A 21,712-nucleotide genomic window follows, 5' to 3' on the forward strand; every position below is an offset into this window, starting at 1 on the left:
ATTCTAGAATTAGCATTAGCTGCGCTCCTCAATAACAGAAGCAAAATAAATTAATAAGTAACATTTTATCATGATTATAACCACCAGTTTCATGAATGGATTGTGTGGTTGCCTTCAGAGCACAGCATAGCAGATGTCACTGGATTAGGCTTTAAATTAGTATCTACATCTTTACAATAGTAAAAAAAAACCAGCACATGCACGTACATCCAGTATTTCTCAAGAGCACAGAAAGATGTAGTTATCAAAGACAGGCTGAAGTTTGCATACACTTGCTGTTAGTTCCTAAATGCTGGGGTGTCCTTCACTGTGCTCTGATTTATGCAGACTGTGACAGATAACGAGTTATCAAAAATGCCTGAGCACCAGCAGGGTACCAGGCTGCAAAAATTAATTACTAAGCTCCCATCCACAGGACCAGTCTACAGTGGTCTCATCCTTATGTGGTTAGGTGGATAAATGTTTTCATTAGGAAGTGAATCCCCAAAACCTCCATGCCGCAGGAGGCATCAAGGACCCTTTAAGTAGCCTGGTTTAAAGATCGTGCTCTTCTTCCTCTGGTTTCCTGCCAAGTAAACTGGGGAGCAGAGGAATGAGGCAGTGTACAGACATGAGTTACCACAACACCTGCATTAACAGATTATGCTGAAGCGTGTGTTAACTGTAACTCCAAGAACTTTTTATTAAGTGTTACAAAATATATACAATCTTAAAATACAGCGCATTTCACAGACGGTTTGTAAGACCTCCTTGGTATCACTACAGCATCAAATAGATGACACACTTCCTATCGAATCAGCAGATCAGAAAGTTAGGAAAAAACACAACTACTCTACTTTAGATTACAGTCTTTTTCAATGCCCCACTGCTTAAGGCTATATTTCCTACTACCTGAGTTGATTTTGTTAACCTCATGAGCTTTTGAATCTCCGTGGTGGTGGGGCAGAGAGGAGTGATTGTGCACGCTTTTCAAACTACACAACTAGCAAGAAAAACGTTGGTAGTCACCTTGTAAACTTTGTATTAAAAAACATAAAAGAAAAAATTTGGTACTTACAAAATTGAATACAGCCTACTTAACAATCTTGAATCTAAAGTGAGAACAGGTAAAAAAACAGCACTTCATTTCATAATGTACTTCAGTTTCACCACACTTGAAATTCATGCAAAACATGATGCCTGTTTCTTCATGTTTATACCACTGTTATGTCACCAATCTTGTGTGCGATGTCATGCTATAAAAAGAAAGAATATCATTAATCTATATTACAAAGATTCTAGATGCTGTAATATAGAGTAATTAAATGCATGATTCCAATCATCACCCAAGTTATGGTCATTCAGATTAGAGTCTTGCAAAGAATCAGTGCAGTTTGTGTAGCAAATTGACTCCATTTATCAGTCGACTTAAAATGATTGTAAGCTTAACTTAATAGCAAATTTTCAGTATCTTCACTTAGGTTATTTGATAATGCTCGTGGATTTCCCAGCGCATACCTACTGCCATCAATTTTTAAAGTGTCTGTTAAAGTCTGCTTAGATGTCTCTCTCCTGTTTCATACCAGTCATGTGAATTATCAAAGAACTACACAGTTTTGTTGTTTACTACAATAAAAACTCAGTCTTCTCCAAGAATCATGGGACTCGTTCCGATCAGTGTACTTTGTTGTTTCACTGTTTCCTTAAAAGTCAGTTCTAATTCCTTGACTATTTTTGTTGACTTTTTTTCTGGAGATACTTCCTTGTAGAAAGTTAGTGAAAAACAATTCATTATTCCAGTCACAGTTCTTTATCAGCTTTGTATTCTTTGACTCAATATTCCGAGACTGATATTGTAAGAAAAATGATAACTAAGCATTTTTGCTACCACTCCATGATGCAAAACTGCCTTTTCTATATGCTGCCTATACTCTGCTGTCACTAATATTAATTTTCCAAACATGAAATTAATATTCCTAATAGAAAATAACTCATCCTAATTAATAATGCACAAACGTGCATGGATATATTGCATTTACTGGAAACATCTAATTTTCTAACTCCACCATTTCAGCTTATTACAGACTTCTGTATTATTATACCAGTCCTCACACATTTTTACAACATGCCTCAATGCCACAATAGTTTCTCCGTAAGACCAGTAATTAAAAAACTGACTCAGGCTTCCTCAGCAGCATCTCACTTTCTTCCCTGCAAACTGTCACGTTGCAATTAGAATTACACATCAAATAAAATCTTCCAGCTGCACATGACAGCAAAAATAATCAAGTACCTTCACAAAACCATGCTTGGAAGCATAATTCAAACCAGTACCAAGTACCTCTTGCCATTAAATCACCACATTTACCTTCTGTTTAAAGCTATTATCTAGCGTAAGAATTTGTTTTACAACTTCATTCTGGCTATTTTTTATATATATTTTTTTTTATATTCTTTTAAGGGACATAATAGTGTAAAAGTGTATTTTCGGGATCAGTTATCTAACATTTTCTCCATCCTGGAAGATTTTGGCAGCTTTTTTTCTCCCGGAACTTATTTTCCACTCTAACCTAATACATTTACCTTCAGCTCTAGTATGACATGAACAAGAATCCCAGTATCAGCCAGAAATTGTATTTGATCAAATTAATTGATACTGTGTTAAGAGGTGTATTAATTGGGACTAAACACTGAGGCGAGAAGTCTCCTTTCTGCATGTATTCCTGTCTTTGCCCCACAGCTAGCACAGCACTCCTATTTCTGACCTCTTGCATTAATAGTTCTCAAACTGATAACTAGTTAACAATTAGTAAACATATGCTTTCTAAATAAAGACTAAACTGCTCCCCTCACAGTTCATCCTATCCCGTTCTATTGGGAAAGCCTGAAGAGACAGAGCTCTTGCAGACCAAAACGTTTATAAATTCAGCTGTTCTCTGGGCTAAGGCAGGCAGGCGAGCAGGGGCCCAGGGAACGATGGCTCTCCATCAAGCACATCCCACTCACTCCCTTTCCAAGGGAGACAAGAGCCAATTAACATAGAATTGTAGAATCGTCTAGGTTGGAAGGGACCTTAAAGATCAGCTAGTCCAACCATCAACCTAACTCTGACAAAAAAATAAATAAGAAATAGGAAATAAAAATTACTAAACCATATTCCTGAGGACCATGTCTACCCATTTTTTGAACACCTCCAGGGATGGTGCCTCAACCACTTCCCTGGACAGCCTATTCCAATGCTTGATAACCCTTTCGGTGAAGAAATGTTTCCTAATATCCAATCTAAACCTCCCCTGGCACAACTTGAGGCCATTTCCCCTTGTTCTATCTCCTGTGACTTGGAGGTTTGCAAGCAGGTCCTGCCCCTCATGAACCCATGCTGGCTGGGCCTGATCACCTGAGCGTCCATCATGCGCTGCATAATGGCACTCAGGATGATCTGTTCCATGACCTTCCCAAGCACCGAGCTGAGACTCGCCGGCCTGTAGTTCACTGGATCATCCTTCCGACCCTTCTTGTGGGTGGTCGTCACATTTGCTAGACGCCAGTCGGCTGGGACCTCCCCATTTTGCCAGGACTGCTGGTAAATGATGGAGAGCAGCTCCTCAAGCACTTCCATCAGCTCCCCCAGTACCCTTGGGTGAATCCCATCTGGGCCCATAGACTTGTTTGTGTCTAGGTGCTGGAGCAAGTTCCTCACCACCTCCCTTTGGATTACAGGGGCTTCGTTCTACTCCCTGTCCTTATCTACCAGCTCAGGGGTCTGGGTACACAGGGCCTTTTCTAATCTTTTCACTACATAACTTTGCTACACCTTTATAATCTTCCTGCGTGGCCTGCCCCTTTTTCCAAAGGCCATAAACTCTCTTTTTTTCCCTGAGCTGTGACCCTATCTCTTTGTTCAGCCAGGCTGGTCTCTTCCCCCAACGGCTTGCTTTACTGCGCAGAGGAATGGCCTGCTCCTGCGCTTTTAAGACTTCCTCCTTGAAAAACATCCAGCCTTCCTGGACTCCTTTGCCCTTCAGGGCTGCCCCACCGGGGACTCTGTCAAGCAGACTCTTGAAAAGACCAAAGTCTGCCCTCCGGAAGTCCATGATGGCAGTCCTGCTGGTTCCCCTTCTCACCTCCCTGAGAATCAAAAACTATCATTTCATGGCCACTTTGCCCCATATGGCCTCCAACCATCACATCCCCAAGTCCTTCTCTATTTACAAACAGCAGATCTAGCAGTGCTCCCTCCCTAGTCGGCTCCCTCACTAGCTGTGTCAGAAGTTATCCTCGACACACTCCAGGAACCTTCTAGACTGTTCCCTCTCAGCTGTATTGTGTGCCCAGCTGATATCTGGTAGGTTGAAGTCTCCCACCAGGACAAGGGCAAGCGATCTTGATACCTCTGCCAGCTGCTTGTAGAACATTTCCATCTACCTCTACATCCTGGTTGGGTGGTCTGTAACAGACTCCCACCACAACATCAGCCTTGCTTGCCCTCCCCCTGATTCTTACCCATAGGCACTCAACTCTACCATTGCCCTCGGTTAGTTCCACACACTCATAATCCTCCCTAACATAGAGGGCCTAACATACATACCCTACTTCTGAAGAGAAAAAATCTGCTATACGGCACACAGAGATGAGCTAGGACGGCGTGAGAGCTTTGGATCCCTCTGTTGTTTGGAAAAGCAGAAGTTTTTTAAAATCATATGCTTAAATGAGCTGGAAAGGCAAAAGGGAACAAATGCAACATAATACGTTCTCCCTTGCCTGCACTGTCCTCATACTTTCACTCTTAATTTTCCTCTTCTTTCCTTCTCATTTAAGTAAATCCCTACCAAAACAAACCAAATAAAAACACAGTCTGGCAAGTGAACCCTAACATGCAGCTACAGGTTATTCATGCAGCTGTGATACAGAAAAAAAAAAAAAGTAATCCACCCACCAGCGTTGTAACTTATAAACAAGATGTGGTAACTCTTTTGGATCTTGCAATTAATGAGAAACTGCTGTCGCCCCAGTTACTTGCAACCATACATTATTACTTTTAAGCTGAAAAAGCAGGGACCAGTCTAAAATACCATATATGGGGTATTTAGTTTAAAGTGCCTAATGCCTAAACCAGAGATAAATGAATAAAGCGGTTATTTCTGACGACAGAAAAGATCAGTAAAAGGAATGACTTTCCACAAAAGCATGTTCAATAGCAACATACTATACTCAAAAAAAAAAAGGGAAAAACTGTCTAAAAATGCATCTTGTTTCAGTGGTGAAATAAATCCAGCAATCAGAAAGAAAAAAGGCGGCATGTAATAGAAAAAAGGTCAGCCACGAATGTAAGAGGGAAGCTGTAGGCAGAGGAAAGTTGTACTGAAAAAAAAAAAAAAGTAATTTGTTGCTGACGACAAGGAGTTTTATGTCTCTGTTTACGAATCTCAGCCTGGCAGTGTCAGCATACACAGCTAGGTACTTCCAATATCAGAAAAGATGAAGCAAAGTACTCAATACATCTTGATTCTGTATTTGCAAATAACTAGGATGAACTCCCTTACCCTGAGAATACTTCCCAACACGTTAGCACTTGAGGAGCAGAGAACAACAGGGTGTTGAGGGAGTGCCGAGTGGCCCAGCTGAGTGACAAGGGACACCAGCCCAGGTGTCCTACACGCCATTGAGCGGAAGGAGAGAGAAGCTGACTCCTTCTGAGGTGATGCCAAGCAGGCATCCAAGCTGGGATCTCTGACAAAGCCTCCAGAGGAAACACATTTCCCCTTGCATCAGCAGTGGGCTTTGGGGGAGATGTTTCACCCTCAAGAAGCTGCCGACTGAGATCTGCCCTACTATTATTTTTACTGTACCTTGAAATACCCAGGTAGTGCTAGAAGTACTGGGAGAGTGACTGTTGTCAGGATAGTATTAAAAAACAGGAAACAGCAGGAGACAGAGACAACCACAGATGTTCTGGCCAAGCTATCTTTAAACACACACATTTGAAAATTCTCTGTGATTATGACAGAAAAGAAAGTAAATACTACATGGGCAGCTGGTGAAGAGTGAAAAGACTCACCAAGGACAGCTTTAAAAAAAAATGACAGTGTCACAGGAAACTCGAGTTCCAAAACTCCCTAGAAGTCAACAAAACCACCTCCATTCTAACAGATGTGAAAGCCAAGGAATAAGGAGAGGATGCCACCGTTTGAAATAAAACCAACCAAACAAATCACCCAGCTGAGTCATGACAGAGCCAAGACATCAACTCTAATCCTTCACTTCATTAATCAAACTCCCTTGCCTTGGGATTCTTTTATAATTGTTGCTGTTGTAGGTGAGTGATTTTCTGTTAGCCACGTTGAGCATGGAAGACGACCTAAGCTCCCGTCCACATTCAGCAACTTTCCCCCCACGTACAAACCATAAAGCTGGCAGCAAGTTAACTAGTTAATACGGCTGGCGCAGACAGGGGATGTTGTCAGAATAAAATTCACATGTGTAATACAATGACCCAATTTTCACTGGCAGTTAGTTGGATACCCCGCTCGGAGTGCTGATTAAAATCCTAGCTGCCCAGGTAACACCAGGGGCAGGGAAATTATGCTAATTCAGGCAAGAAAAAAGGACTGTTGAGCATAAAGGCTCTAAACACCCCTTCCAGCTCTTTCATCTAGAAATAAAGGATTTTAGTGGGTTGTCTGAGATTCCTGCCTGCCCACCCAGTTCATGCGCTATTAAAAAGAATCACATTGATATGCATATATCATATTTAAATAATACACCTAAAATACTTCAAGTAGCAACATAGCCTTGATTTTAAAAACACGTAATTGATGTTTAGAACTTCAATGCCTTTCAAGTATGCAAGTCTAGCGCGATCAGAACCATACGTTATCTGTACAAGAATCACAATTTTCATTGTCTTGCTCCTAAAAGAAAACCAACAGATACAATTATGATGTATCTAAGGATTTATTTTTTTTTACTGTGTGAGCTGCAAATGAAGAAACACTACTAGTGACCTTAACTTCAGTCTGAGGAAAAGGGACATCTTAATGACCAAGTCTAAGCTCTGATCCGTAAGACTCAATCAGGGTCCAGTTGTGGGGTTTTTTTGGCAAATGAAAGGGATGTAGAAGTATATACTTTCAGCCTAGCAACAGTGTGTATAAAGGTAATATAAATACAGTGTTCCTCACCATAACTGGTAAAGCCGATCAGAAACTACATTCATACCTCAGTGGTACATTTCCTTTAGTGACCTCTGTACAGTTCACAGCTTTTTGTAAGAGTTTATACAGAAAACATCTTAACTGATGAAGACTATAAGAACCATTTTCTTAGCTAAATTATTTCCCTAAGCAAACAATAAGAAAATAACTTTCCAGCACCTAAGAAGGTTATTTGGCTTTCTGTTGGAAAACCTAACATTTCTTAGCAAGTCCCTGCAAACTACCGCAGAGCCACCAGGTCATGTTGAGCTGCAGAAGGGGACTCGGGCTGCCCGAACCCCAGCTGCAAGAGGGTGGTCCATATTCCCAAACACAAAATTTATTGCTTTGTTTCAAAACAAAGCGCTCATATTTAGCCATAAGTTTTTGTTTTTTTTTTCTCAAGTGGGCTGGAGACAGTATGGGAGATCACAGCTTGCTTTTTTTTTTTTTTTTTTTTTTTATGTCTTTTTTTTTCCTTTTTTTTTTTTTTTTTTTTTTTTTGTAGGCCCAGGAAAAGTAATACCCAACAGGGCTGGAGACAGTATGGGAGATCACAGCTTTTTTTTTTTTTTTTTTTTTTTTTTAAGTTCTGTGTTTTAAACACAGCAAGTTCTCTCATCTTAAATAGGGATACAAGGTCATTAAATTAAATAGGTTACCTAAAGAGGTCACCCAAACCACAACTCAAGTCTGAAGCAAGAGCAAAACACATTGCAGTTCTTAAGCAATTTCATATTGAATTCAAGAATGCAAGGACAAAACCAGGGCAAGATCTAACAGTTCATTTGAAGCTGTGTCCTTTTAGCAAGTTGTAATTTTTTCTGCGTACCAAGAAACAGGGAAAGAAATGTTAAATTATAGTAATTGTAAGCTTTCTTTTGTATTTTACAGCTCTTACAGCTTAGATGAACTGTTTCTGCTCTTGACAGTTACAGGATTGGAAGTGACATGGAAGGGCATTTTATTTATCTGGATAAGAAGTTCAGTGCTAGCAGCCACAACATAAGCTTTTTGACATGTTCCACGAACCACCAGCTGTGCCCCAGAGTTGTCATCTTCTTTAGCAGTCAAAAGCAATTCAGTAGTTTTATGGATTACCATCAGTTGCCTTTATTTCTGATCTAAATGTATCAGTTTCCCTCCTGAGTTATTCAGCAGTAAATGGCAATCTTAATCATTTTACCTTGATTTCCTACAGTTAAGTAAGGCACAGCACAAGTGCCTTTACTTGTGCTTACTTGTTTTGGCTTGGTCCAACGTTTCCCCAGAACCACCACCTGTTGAGATGGCTAGTGAGTCATCTATGAGTCACTGCTGCTGATGGTCACAATCGGAGGCCTTACAGATGCTCTGCTGCACACAAACTTCTGTGAAATTTTACTAATCCTGACTGCTGTTCCACAAGTAAAACATTACCACATGATATGAAATAAGGATTCAGATTCCTGTATGGGATAATAGTTTCACTTAGGAATCACAGAGCAGGCCAAGTCATAAGCTCTGAAAAAGGCGTTACTTCACTTGTGACCAGCCACAAAAAACAAAACCTCAAGTTTCTTTCCTATTCACACAGAATGTAATTTGCAGAACTGACATAATTGGAAGCCATTATACTAATGGTACTAAATTACTTTTATAGCTCTTTACCATCTGATTTAGTATTCCTCGATACCACATTCTGAATGAGTTGCTACCCAACCTCAGTACCCACTGCAACCCTGGAAATGTCTGCGCACAGAGCACCAAGAAGCCATGCTGTCACCTTCTGCCCTGTCTGGAACCTTCAGACTTTCATCTACAGACCATTTCTGTATACAGTATTATTAGTGATAATATAACCAAAACCAACACATGCAGAAATTATTCCATGGTAGGAAGACTACAGGACCCTGCAATTTAAGCAATTAAGATATGCCAGCTGTAGGTATACAAGCAATTCTAAATGCAAAAAGGTTTTGCAGACTATCTGAAACTCCCTACCTCAGATGCTCCCGGAAACCAGAGCAGGGAAAGGTTTCAATAAGTTGGGCGGTTCATTTGTGTTTTCAAAACACAGATCCCTCCTACAAAATCTCCCACAAACCGATCAGACTGGCCGTTCTCTACTCCCTGTTTTGCAATTTGGAGAAGTACTCCAGGAAACAGAGCGTGATACCCTTCAGGTAGAGCACTTGGCTTCCAGCCTGCCTGCCTGCAGCTGGCAGAACCGCAGCCTCCAGCCCTGAGAAGCGGGACAACTGTCAATGCATCACACAGCCTCCTGCGCTTCCCAGCAGACACACTGCCTCCGGAGGTTTCTCCCCCCAAAGAAAAAAAAAATGAGATTACTGAAGGTAAAACGATGTGCTTTTAGATATTAACATCTCTTCTAGTATTGCCATGGTTTTAAATTGTTACATAATCAAGTTGTGTAACCAACACGTTCAACTTCTTTATAGAGCTGCTCCCTTCCCCTCCCTCCCGCCATCTAACAATCCTGACATCAGACAGGGCTCCTCTACAGGAGTTGTATAACTTTCTTAATGTTTTCTGAATTATGTGGTAGAGCTGTTCTTCAGCTGGTCAATGCTATTTAAAAAAAACATAAATAAAAAAACCACCAAACAAACCAAAAAAAGAGTAAATTTCAATGAGGACCAAGCTAGCAGCTGCTGCCACTAAACACAATTAACTTTGCATATTCAAAGCAACCTGAGCAATCCTCAGCACCTGAAAGTTGAAGTCTTTCAAAACTCCAACTTACAAGGGTCACACTAACATTGACTTAGAATCTGAAAAATCAAAGGATCCTTAAAGGATCCCTGTTTTCAGAAACTTGACTTTGAATGGAAGTCAAAAGCAGGGAGGATGCAATCCTCCAGGCCAGTTTTCTGCTAGAGTGGTTATTTTAGAAAATTAAAGGTTCATATTCTTCTCCTGATAGCTGAGCCTGTAACATTCTGCAAAAAGCCTAAAGCAAGTTTAAAAAAGCAACAGAATCATCATAACTCAAGTACACATTATTTTTATATCAAGATTATTAAGTTTATGTTCTGCAACCACCTACAATCATCCCCACAAGTGAAAGGTAATTTTAAAATAAGCTGAGACTTGGAAAGGTAGGCACCATTCATAGCTTCACTCTACTCTTGCTTTTGCTCCTTGATCAGCTGTTTTCTCCACAAACTTTTAGCTTTGTTTTATGGATTTTACACACAAGAAAGCAAAGCTAAGTCACTAGCATTAACTGTTTTCTAAAACAGTCTAACAATTAATTGCCTATCAGCATTATCATAGAGCTTTAAAGAGCCCACACTGCTCCATCTCAGAAAGGAGAAACAGTAAGTCCAAAATCTAAGATGTTCAAAACAAAACAAAAAAAAAAAAACACCACAAACTTTATCCAAGGCATTGTCTAACATACATATGAAGACAACAAAGTTTTTGTAGAACTATCACATCACAAGTGCCTCTATTCTTTCAGACCACCCTCTGGAACACACTAGCTGATTTGCTGGAATTCCCACAGACAGGCTGGAGGTACTCAGCTTCTCTAACTCACAATCACCTCATCTCCAAATAGAAGACCTGGGGCAGCTGAGGCACCCAAGTGCCATCTGTGACAAAACTGCCACCTCAGGAAAGGACAGAAGTCTTGACATTAATGTTAAAATAGCATAGAAAGGTTTCTTAGATCTCCACGAGTCCAGACAAATCTCAATCTTCATTTTTATTAGATTCCCTTTTGCATTTAAGCACAAATCTCAATTTGAAATAGAAAAAATTCCTAAAGATTTTTCCACCAGTACTCCATTTAACTTCATATGCTTCCACACGTGTGTTAAACAGGTTTTTTATATATACACAAAGAAGTGACTGAAACATCTGGCATGGCACAAGTATACATTAACATATGAGAATATGCATACATTAGAACATATAAAGATATGCATATATTATGAAGAAATGTAAGCTAATTAGGCCTTCAATGATATAGGTGCCATTAATGCAAACAGAGACTGTGCCAGACTGTGTTTCCTAAAACTAAACATGTGCTCAAGATGACACTGGAGAAATTGCATTAATCTGGCAAAATTACAAGGGCACTAACCAGTTGGTTTGCAAGGCCAAGGGGTGAGGAGGATCTCAAGTCAACTTTATTTGAATCAAAAAAGATGCCCCTTAACTGACAGTATAGAACCAGGCAACAACATGCTTTAAGTGCTGTAAACCTGCTTGTTTGAATGTTAAAAGACAAGAATTTATCAGTTTCAGGAATTTTTGGTTCTACCTAAAATAAAGGGGGATGAAATTTAATCAGAAGTCCCTTTCCAGCCCTATGCGTCAGAGTAACTGTTGAGATCACTCCAGTATGTTTTTAAAATTAATCACCACATTTGTGTATCTACCATTAGAAAACACAAATAAGTGCATGTTTTAAAATATCTGAAGTTTTACTTGCCTTAAAAATTAATGGGGGGAAAAAAATAAAATCAAGAAATAAAATTATTAATGCCAGCATGGTATACACAGCCATATTTATTAGTTCACTTCCAATTACATAAAGAGAAAGCTGAAGCCATACACAAGTGCTGCTTAAAAATAAAGACAGACTACTGTTTTCTCCAACAGTTTTATTTCAAAAAGTACACAAGTCTGTCATGGAACTACAGCATTTTAAAATTTCTGGATTTTTTTTTTTTTTTTTTTTACAAATTCACCCACAATACTTGTATTTTAAAATACCATTCCCCCAGAAGTGTGAATATAAAACCTCATACTGAAATTCATATCAATATTCAAGTCCATGCTTTGTGCATGAGAAGTGTAACGTAACATCGTAACATTTTGGATTCCAGGAAATATTATTGCTCCAGTTTCAATTGAGCTGTGCCTCAATGCTAGAGGACCAATAACCATAGGGTCCCAAAAAGCACCTATCAAGTGTATACAACAAGGTTTAAGTGACACAAATAGTATTATGTCATTAGACTGGAACAAAGCTCTGAAGTGATCCAGAATATTCACTGTTAAGAACAAACCCAAAAGCTTATCATGGAAACCAGCAATATACAATATTCAGCATTACAGAAAAACTTGCAATGAAGAAGTCTTACTTGTACTACTAAGCAGGAAGCATACATCTAATACTAATGCGACTATCAGAGTTGCAAAGAGATGTATGCATTGTACATTTCTTTCAAAAGTCATGTTTTACCCCTCCAACAAGGCATTTCTGTGCACTACACAGTTTTGGAAGAAGTATTCATCTTTAGGTAAGGAAACTTCACACAAATATCTTTAAATATCCATGTCAGAAAGTTCACGAAAATGCTTGTAATGTATGGACAAGTGTTACGTAACCTCTACAGTATTACAAGTCTAACACTTTATTCACACCATGCTAAAATTGAGGGGTTTCTTTTATACATAGTAGTCCTCAACAGACAAGTTTACAGTCATGACATTAACTAGAGGTTTCTCAAGTTCACTTAAGAGTATTTACATCATGGTATCCCTCCCCCCCTTTTGTTTTTTAATAAGATGAGACATTAAAAATGCCACCTTCTAACTGGTATATCAGCTGCCATTACTTCCTAAAAGAGTTCTGTTAGCAGAGCTATCTGTAAGATCGGACACCTCACATGTTTAACCAGTTCATCTCCTACACAGCTAGAAATCATTGCTAAACTACAGTAGCTGCTTTTGAGAATCATAATCCAGTGTAAGTGAACAATCTATTGATGAAAGAAATAATTTATAATAGCAGTATTATGTTCTCATAGTAGTGTTGCATCCATTCAGAAAGGCATGATGATAGCAACTTGAGGCAAAGTTTACCCCAAGTCAGAGGTTCTTTATTTCAGATAAGGACTATGTCAGATTCTATTTATTTTATTTTCCATGCAATTACATAAATAGACAGACACTGTCAAGGCTGCTAAGCCTAACAGCTAGGCTCTGAGGGCACATCATGCTGTCCTTCTGTTCTGTCCATTTATTATTTTGTACAAGCTGACAGAGCATTAAGCACGTGTAAACTCTGTTCTGTATGCTTTAGTGAGATAGTTTTCTCTTCTTGAGTGTCCTAGGGCTTACCTGACTCTAAGTACAGGGTCTCAGGCCAAAGCAAAAAAAAAAAAAAAAACCAAAAACCTAAAACCGAAAACAAACAAACAAACCCCAAAAGCCACATCTAATCTCACGTATGTCCACAGATGGCTAAGAACCAAATTCAGCAGATTCAATGCCTGGTTGCTTAGGTTTATAGCTCTCTCTCAGTGTGTGATTCAGTTTAGTTTTGTATTCAACTTGTATTTATAAAAACTACACCGTTTTATTTAAGGAAGGCTTTAGTTTCAAGGTAGACAATCAGTGTATGATTAAAGTCTTGGAAGTCTCTTCTATCACAATAATCGGATGCAAGACAATGTCTCCTCATCTATTGTTCTTCATAAGCATATGTTTGGCACAGTTACTAAACCTATTATTTACCACACAAATAAAAAGTCAATCACCCATCTCTTGGTACAACAACTGAAGTTTTCAGGAATATAAACACTTAGATTATAATTAGCAATTGAAGGAGTAACTGACATTTTGAAATACAGAGCAATACAGAGAGAGACATTGAAGTCACATCCAAAAATAGGCATGAAGAGGTATAAGTAGTACATAAGAATCAAGAAATCAGATCACAGTGTCGTGTTTTAAGAACTGTACCATCATCTAAGCACCTGTTCAAACAGTAAGTTTAGGCACCAGAAATTTCATAAAAACTTAAGTTACAATCAGGCAAAGTTTATTGACAAGGCACACATGAAAGATAAAAAAGTCTGATCTCTAACAGTATCAGTTTACAATCTAAAAAAGTCCCAAATACGTAAAACTGTAAGTCTAGAATACTTAATAGTCATTCAAGTTTCTAAATTCAGTATGAAGGGTATGTTCTTTACATTAATAGTGCCAGTCAAAATTGTGCTCCTAACTACAGATAGGACAAACATTTAGTAAGCCAAAGAATTTATCACAGATCTAAAAGCAGCTACAAAAAAGCAGACACTAAACCTAGAACTCTGGGGAAGTGTTTTCTCTCACACTGTTGCTACATACAAATAATCCTCTAACATCTTTCAACAGGCTGTTCAGATATTTCCTTCATCAACATCAGTGTCACATACTACATGCTTTTAGAGTTTTCCAAAATACCTTGCAGTTTAACATCTACAGCTAGAATAAACTGAAGGGACTACTCCCTCCCACTCCATGCCCCCCAGCACAGGATGAAGAAGAAAGTAGAAAATGGGAAGCAAGAAAAAAAAAAATCCACCGAGATTCAAACTGCACTAAGGTGTAAATCCAGCTTCCACAGGTATGTATCAGTTATCAGAAGCTATCGAAAGTCCTTACTTATGTGTGAAATTAAGATAAGGAATTGTTCTGTTCCTCCTGTAATGCTTTAAGTTTGCAAAACAGGGAAGAAGGGGTTTTGATCTTGAAACAGGAGATTTGTATCAACAATTCTGGACAACTATTTCCTCTCAGATTCTGACTGCATAAAACTCTTGCTCTTAAAAGTCTAAATGTCTGCTCATAATATTTAGTGCTGCTGAAGAGGCCAGGAGAAATGAGCTTTAAACTCCTTGCAAATTCATACAGAAATATATTAGCATCTTAAGTAAAGGCTAACTACTGCTTACATGTGTATGGAGGAAAAGATGTTTCCACAGTCATGTTAGAGCAAGAGGACAGATATCAAATACCAGTTACTTAATGGCATTCATTAAAACTCCATGGAGCTTCTAGGTAATCAGTTTGGAAAAAAGTAACTGCCTTAGAATCTAAACAGGCTTTGGAAAATGCAAGGTATAATTAACTTAAAACCTGTATAAAGATACATATTCATTCTTACTGTGACAGTAACAGTTGATCTATAGATTTTAAAGCTTAGGTACCAGTACCAACAATCCCATAGGACCTCTTGCATCAGACAACATGCGTATTGAGTTATCTGACATGACTACAACTAGTTATTACAGCAAAAATCATGTTTCAAAGAGCTTGCAAGGTCTCCTGTCACATTTCCACTCACTGAAATTTTAAATTCAGAATAGACTCATTAAATTAATTGAACCAATCAAATAACTGGTAGCCCTGAAATAAGAGCTCAAGATGTGCTCCAAACAATCATTACCAGGTTAAAGAACTGCATAAATAGTTTGAACAGAATTCAAAGTCATCCTCAGTATTGCAGCCCCTTGTAACTACATCTTTTAGTGGTAAAGTTCAAATATTTCTGTATTCCAAAATCGAGGATAAAGTTTTAGAAACTCTGAGAAACTTCATGGTCTACATATGAAATGCTTTTGTTATTTCTCACTTATGTCTCACTGTTACATATTCAGAACTGCACATTAGCTGACAGTGTCTCTTCAGCAACCTACCAGAGGTCCAAATACCTTCAGTGTCCGATATTTAGGAACTTCAATGCTTTTAGCAAATAGTTCAACTGTCATATACTAGTAAGTTTAAAATTAAAAGTGAGAATTGGTGGCTTTCACAATAACTCGTTCAGTTTCTTCAAGGAAAATTGCATGCCATTGTTTAAATGAGGGATGGAACACAGTAGTTCTCTCTAATACTTACAATGAACACGTAAAAAACAGCATTTAAATTAATATTTTATACTATGGACCCATCTTTGCTTTGTGCTGGAATCATCACAGGAACAGCTCCCATTCTACTTAAATTAGGTGCAGCTACCTTTGAAGGTGCAAAGTTTGCATTTTGACCAGGAGGACGTTCAAAGTCTTCACTTGGGACTTGGCTATATGGAGTTTTGGTATATCCTTCCATATTTGAGGGAGACATTGAACCCAGAGAAGAACGATTGCTGCCTATGTAGCTGCGGGCTGTTGAACTGCGACTTTTTGGAGGTGGAACATCTTCTCTGGAATAAAAAAAAAAAACAAAAAAAACAGTTGCAGAACAAGAGTTCAGTAGTTCAGTCACTATTACAATGTGGGAGCTTACAAAACAAATTCTCAGGTTTTTTCTTTTTATTTTGACACAGTAGCCAAGAGGCTCATGTATTAATTAAAAAGAAATTAAAGACCTCATTGCCTTTAAAATCTACACTGATTTAGACATAACTACCTACACCATATTCAAAACAAAGTTCTCTGACAAGCTGTTAGTATGTTAATAAGCTTTCCAGATTAAGACAGAAATCGCAACTGTTAAGTATCTTACTTGCAGAAATACACATTTAAAAGTTAATCTTCAAATAATAATGCTCTGAAACTAGAGATACGTCGTTACCTGATATCATGATGTACTTCTTTCTCGTATTTCTTCTCTCTGTGTTTCTTACAGCAACAGAAGACAAGAAAAGCCAGTACAGAAACACCCAGCAGAGTTCCTATAATAGCTCCAGCAATTATACCAGCTGTATTTATAGCTAGAATAGATAAATAACAATACTGTTTGTTATGTGTCAAATTTATATGATCAACTTCTCTTAACTCAACATTAAAAACACTATGTTTCCACATGATCCAGGTTAATAGTGTATCACTGAATCACAGAAAGTATGCTTCAATCACAGGCATTTAAAACAACAATAAGCTTTACAGCTTTCTACATAAAAAGCAACATTTTGGGAAGTAAAGACTTGAAGTGGTACCCACCAGATACAGCATGGTGGGGTTTTTTTTAACCTTTTCGGAGCTTGGAGAAACAACATTATTCAGTTTTAATACACAAAACACTATGTGACCGTTACACAGCAAACACTTACGAGGGGTGACATGCAGCTCAACAGAACATTCATCTGTGCCAACTCTGTTTGAGGCAACGCAACTGTATGTACCAGAGTAGTCTTGAGAGGCATTTTTCAACAGAAGCTCCCCTGTATTTTTATCTACAAACAACAAAAGGTACAGGTTTACCATTTTCCCAAGTTTAATTCAATACAACAGAATTATTATTTCATCTACGTGCTGGATTAACTAAAAAAATGCCATATTAAAAATAAAAATGAAAGTCTATCGTACTGCAAAATACAATTACTTATGAGCCTTTTACCTTGTTAGAAATTTATTCCACAGCATTTTACTTTAATATTAAGCCTACAGACTAACTGCTCTGTCGACAGATAGAAACAGATGCTTAGAACGGCCAATTCTCTCATCCTTACACAGAATTCTAAAATACAGAAGATTAACTACATCCCAGAAGTACCACCTCCTTTCTGCCTAAACTGATTCTACAAAACCAGCTCAGATGCCTGCAGAACCCATGAGGTGGGATCCCCCATGAGGTGGATCTAACCTGAACAACGCACTCCAATGGGTCACCAATTAAGTCAAGCAATGCTGACAGCACAGGAGACAAATCAGTGAAAACACAGTATTTCCCCGAGGCTTTCAGTGCCATTGACAGCTACCTTCGTGAGATTCTGTAATATGAACTTCAATTGGCTTGCACGCTTTAATTGCCACTAGATTTGCCATCAGCACTGCAAAAGACTACATCATAGGAACAAAGCATCACACAAGTCAAGGTAAGCCAAAAATATAAATGCAATCTTTCTTAAATATTTAAGAATGATAAATAAAGTTTGACAGTACTCAGCATGGAAGTAGCAGGAAGTTCCTGTCTGCCAGACACTCTCCTCCAGTCATAAGACAAAAGTGGGGATCCTTCTTGTGATGCACATTTCAAGGTAACGTCTTTTCCAATCTCCTGTGGTCCTTCAATGGAACATTTAGTTCTTGCTGGCTTTACTAATAAACAAAGTATCATTGAATTAATGACAGCCATAATCAAAATGCTTACCAGTTACGGTATAGTAGGTCAGACCATTTTGCTAGAGACACAGCTTGTGCAACAAACCATTTCTACGCATGGAAAGATTTTCTATGAAATACAAGCCAGGCATAGAGTTTTTTAAAATGATCATTATTCTGAATAATATTCCCTTCATCCCCTAGAACAGAATGATGTCCACCCTTCCCAAAGCATGAATAATGGATGCATCATCATAGATTCAGTATGACTTTGCCATACCTAAGTTTTGATTTTAGACATCAACGATAGAATGGAATGAACACAAAAAAATGCCACTGAAAATTCAAGAAAAACATTATCTTACCAAGTACAGTCAACTGTATTTTTTGGCTTTGAACTCCAGGCGCCTTCTTCACTTTGCACTGATACGTGCCAGTGTCTGATGCCTTTAAATTCAGGATATCCAATGAACCATCACCAGATCTGGGATCAGGATTAGTAAACTGCATTCGCCCAGTCATAGCGGGATAATAGCGATTATAAATCCTGTCCACAGCATACATAATTATCTATAAAAAAAGAAACAGGATTCAGAAATCCACTTGGCATGTAAACATTCAAAATAGTTTGGTATCTTCAGACTGACAGTTTTTTCTACTGTTTAAAGTAATCCCAGAAGCATGACATAGCCAAATATCTCAATCTTTAAAATATCACCACACAGAGTACTCTAATAAATACTCTAACCAAACACTTGTCCAAGTAGCAATATATCAGCATTCACTTCTAACTAAAGGAAAACTGTTTAACATTGCTCTAATTTCATTCTGTAAAACCTGTCTACTAAAAGGAGTCCTCTTATTGACAGGGCTTACAAAGAAACAGAAGGGTTAATAACTAAAAGAGTTAATATATTTAAAATTAAATCCTCATAAATCAGTTTTCAGTCAGTAAAATAATGCAGGTACAATAGCATAGTTGTTTTCTGGAACTGAAGCGTATTTAGTTTGAGAATTCTTCTTTAGAAGACAAGTTTATAGTGACAGATTTCTTGACATTTCATACTTAATCTGCTATTCCAAAACTTCCACTATATTTCATATGACTGGTGCTTCAAACTAATTTAAGATCACAAGCATCCCGACCGGAAAAGATGGAAGTTTAAAAAGTCAGTAACAGAGTTCATACATTGACCTACTCAACTGAATTAACACCATCTAAAAAAGTCTCTACTTACTATTTGTTCCTTCTTCTGATTATCTGCTGGTATCAATACCCACTCAATATCTAGTGGGCCTTCATCTTCTTCTGAGAGTACAAAAGTACATGGCAGCGTAACTTTATCTCCTTGTGCTTTTTCAACCATTGGTTGTTCAACTGAAGTTATACTTAGGCTTCTTGTTAGACCTATAAAAACATATTTTATGCTTTGAAAACATTTCACATGCAGCTTTCACCATGTTCTATTATATACTTTTATATATTCAAATCCCTCATATACTTTTCCTGTATAGAAATCATGCCATTAGTCAGAGTTGTCACCACTTAAGAGATCCTGCGCAGTAGGCTACTCAACACAATCCAAAGTCACGTACTGTTCATTTGGAATCATATCCAACAGGCAGTTACATCGTTCAATCCATGCCCTTTTTTTATACAATTCAAGTCCCTTATGAAGCCAAATCCAAAGATTTTCAGCAGCAGGTTCCTGAAGTTATCAGATAATCACCTTAACACTGCTCCCTCACAGTAGAATGAAAGCACGGAACAGCAATGGACAGAGTTGTTGTGAAGTCCTCGGTTATATCTTAAGGCAGAATTGGGTAACTTAATCTAAGGGGTCTTCTATCTACAGGGAGTGGACAAATGAATCCTCTAAAAAAACTCAATTAGTTTTTTTTTACATTTGTTTGCCTTTTCTGCTTGTCTGACTGCTCAAAAAAGTCTCTGTAATCCTTATCTGCATGCCTCTAAGCAAAACACATTCCCAAACAACAAATTTGCCTCAATTCAACCCTGAAAAAGAACCTACAGAGTGACACAAACAGACTTACTCAAAGGGCCTGAGGCAAGAGTCCCCCCATTTTACAACAAACAGGCTTCCCTCATCAAGTGTACAGACCCATACATCCATACATCGCAGCCAGGACACAGAAAGTTCCCTTTGCTTGTTATGGAAACTAGTTTGGCGTTTGTACATCCTCTGTTCTGCCCACGCTGCTGGGTACCAAGCTCAGATTTTCACAGTCATTTTATGTGTGTAGGTTGCTGCCCGTCACAGCTAGAGAGTCCCACAGATGTCACCACAGCTACAACAGATGCAAACCCACAAGAAGAGTGGCAAGCGTGAAGACAGATCAATGGTTTTGGTGCACCTGTAGAATCTTCTGCACTAGCTCAAGTTATTAGCTAACTTGCAATTCTTCACATAGTAGAGAAGCTGTAGAGCATTTCTGCAGTAGGTCAGACTAAAAAAGCCTTCCTTCTCCCTTACTAAAACATTGCTTTGTATCAAGTCTTTGGATTATCTTTCTGATGTCAAAACAAAAAAATCTTTAACAGGTAAAAAAAGTTTAGAAAGAGAAAGCACCTGACATACTAAATATCAGACAAAAGCCTGCAAGAAATTACCTTCACAATTGCTAATTACAAAGATACAGTTACAAAACAGGTAGGATTGTTTTGCTTCCTACCATTCACAGTATTACTTTGCATGGCATTACCTTCATTCCAGAAAAAAATAAATACACAAACACAAAAAAACCCACACACCAAACCAAGAAACATCAATTTGAGATATAAAAGAGATTGAGGTGCTACCAACCTGCATACATCTTTTCAAAGATAATTCTAACAGGTTTGTATCACCTCTTTTTTGACCACAGTAAAAATATCTGAGCAACTAATGCCCTCAAATCTATAACCCAGGAAATCAAAAGCTTTCATTCTGAAATCAGAGTTAATCGCTGAAGCAATACTGCTGCTCTGTGACAGCATCCCCAGCAAGTTACTTTGCCATTTGAAGTTCCTCAACAGATGGCCACAGAACACACAAATTTGCTTTACCCTCCCCACAAGGGGACCTGCTGAGGATTTCACAAAGCACTCGGTCATTCAGGTAAGAGGAACACAATGACATCTGCCTCTTCACGGTGGGTAGTAGGTAACAGAATTCTTCACTTGGAGATGCTATGCTATCTGTACTACTAAAAAGTATAAAACCCCTGATTTTTAGTTGGTACCTGCTGAAACACACAACATGACCAAAACAAACTGGACAGATGAGTATGCATATGTTGATTTTTTTTGGCTAATTTTGTAAACAATGTTCTAAACTTGTACAATCAATGTTTTATTTATCTCACTCTTCTGCCCTTGTTTATTTCTTTGACAATTTCAAACAAAGAGCAGAAATAACAGTCCAGTGCAACGAGAAATCCTTCAAGTTATTTATTTGTTCTGACATAGCTAAGAAGCATTAGAGTCTTCAATTATCTCTTGCCTCTTCATTGCCAGACAACCCCATGTGAGCATAATTTCAGAGTGGACATTACACAAACTGTTTCTCATTCAGATGGCAGAACACTGAGAAAGGGACATGGGGAATAGGGAAGAAAAATTATGTTGGAAGCTGGCTGTACTACAATTCAGAGATACACTCCTAGGAAACTAGGCTCCAATAGTCCCGCCTACCACTTTAAAGTGCTTTAAAAGCCACAAATTGCAAACACTTCAGTCTCAGCTTCTACTACAGCACTCACTTCTCC

General features: G+C 38.3%; 1 protein-coding gene across 2 annotated transcripts in view; it reads right to left on the bottom strand.

The window, feature by feature from the left end:
• Positions 1-657: 657 nt before the first annotated feature.
• Positions 658-21,712, bottom strand: part of CXADR (coxsackie virus and adenovirus receptor) — a 36,812-nt gene continuing 15,757 nt past the window's right edge. The window contains exons 2-8 of one of the 2 annotated variants that reach the window (XM_014938156.1): positions 19,183-19,352; positions 18,310-18,514; positions 17,786-17,941; positions 16,954-17,076; positions 16,476-16,614; positions 15,918-16,104; positions 658-1,235 (exon numbers count right to left, since the gene is read on the bottom strand). In XM_014938156.1, coding sequence (XP_014793642.1) covers positions 1,194-1,235; positions 15,918-16,104; positions 16,476-16,614; positions 16,954-17,076; positions 17,786-17,941; positions 18,310-18,514; positions 19,183-19,352 — 1,022 coding nt within the window. In that variant the 3' untranslated portion in view covers positions 658-1,193. Of the gene's footprint in view, positions 1,236-11,771; positions 16,105-16,475; positions 16,615-16,953; positions 17,077-17,785; positions 17,942-18,309; positions 18,515-19,182; positions 19,353-21,712 lie in introns of those variants that run through there. The other variant, XM_014938155.1, reaches the window with a different exon arrangement.

The sequence above is a fragment of the Calidris pugnax genome, unplaced genomic scaffold (assembly GCF_001431845.1).
Source record: "Calidris pugnax isolate Ruff unplaced genomic scaffold, ASM143184v1 scaffold25, whole genome shotgun sequence".
NCBI lineage: Eukaryota > Metazoa > Chordata > Aves > Charadriiformes > Scolopacidae > Calidris > Calidris pugnax.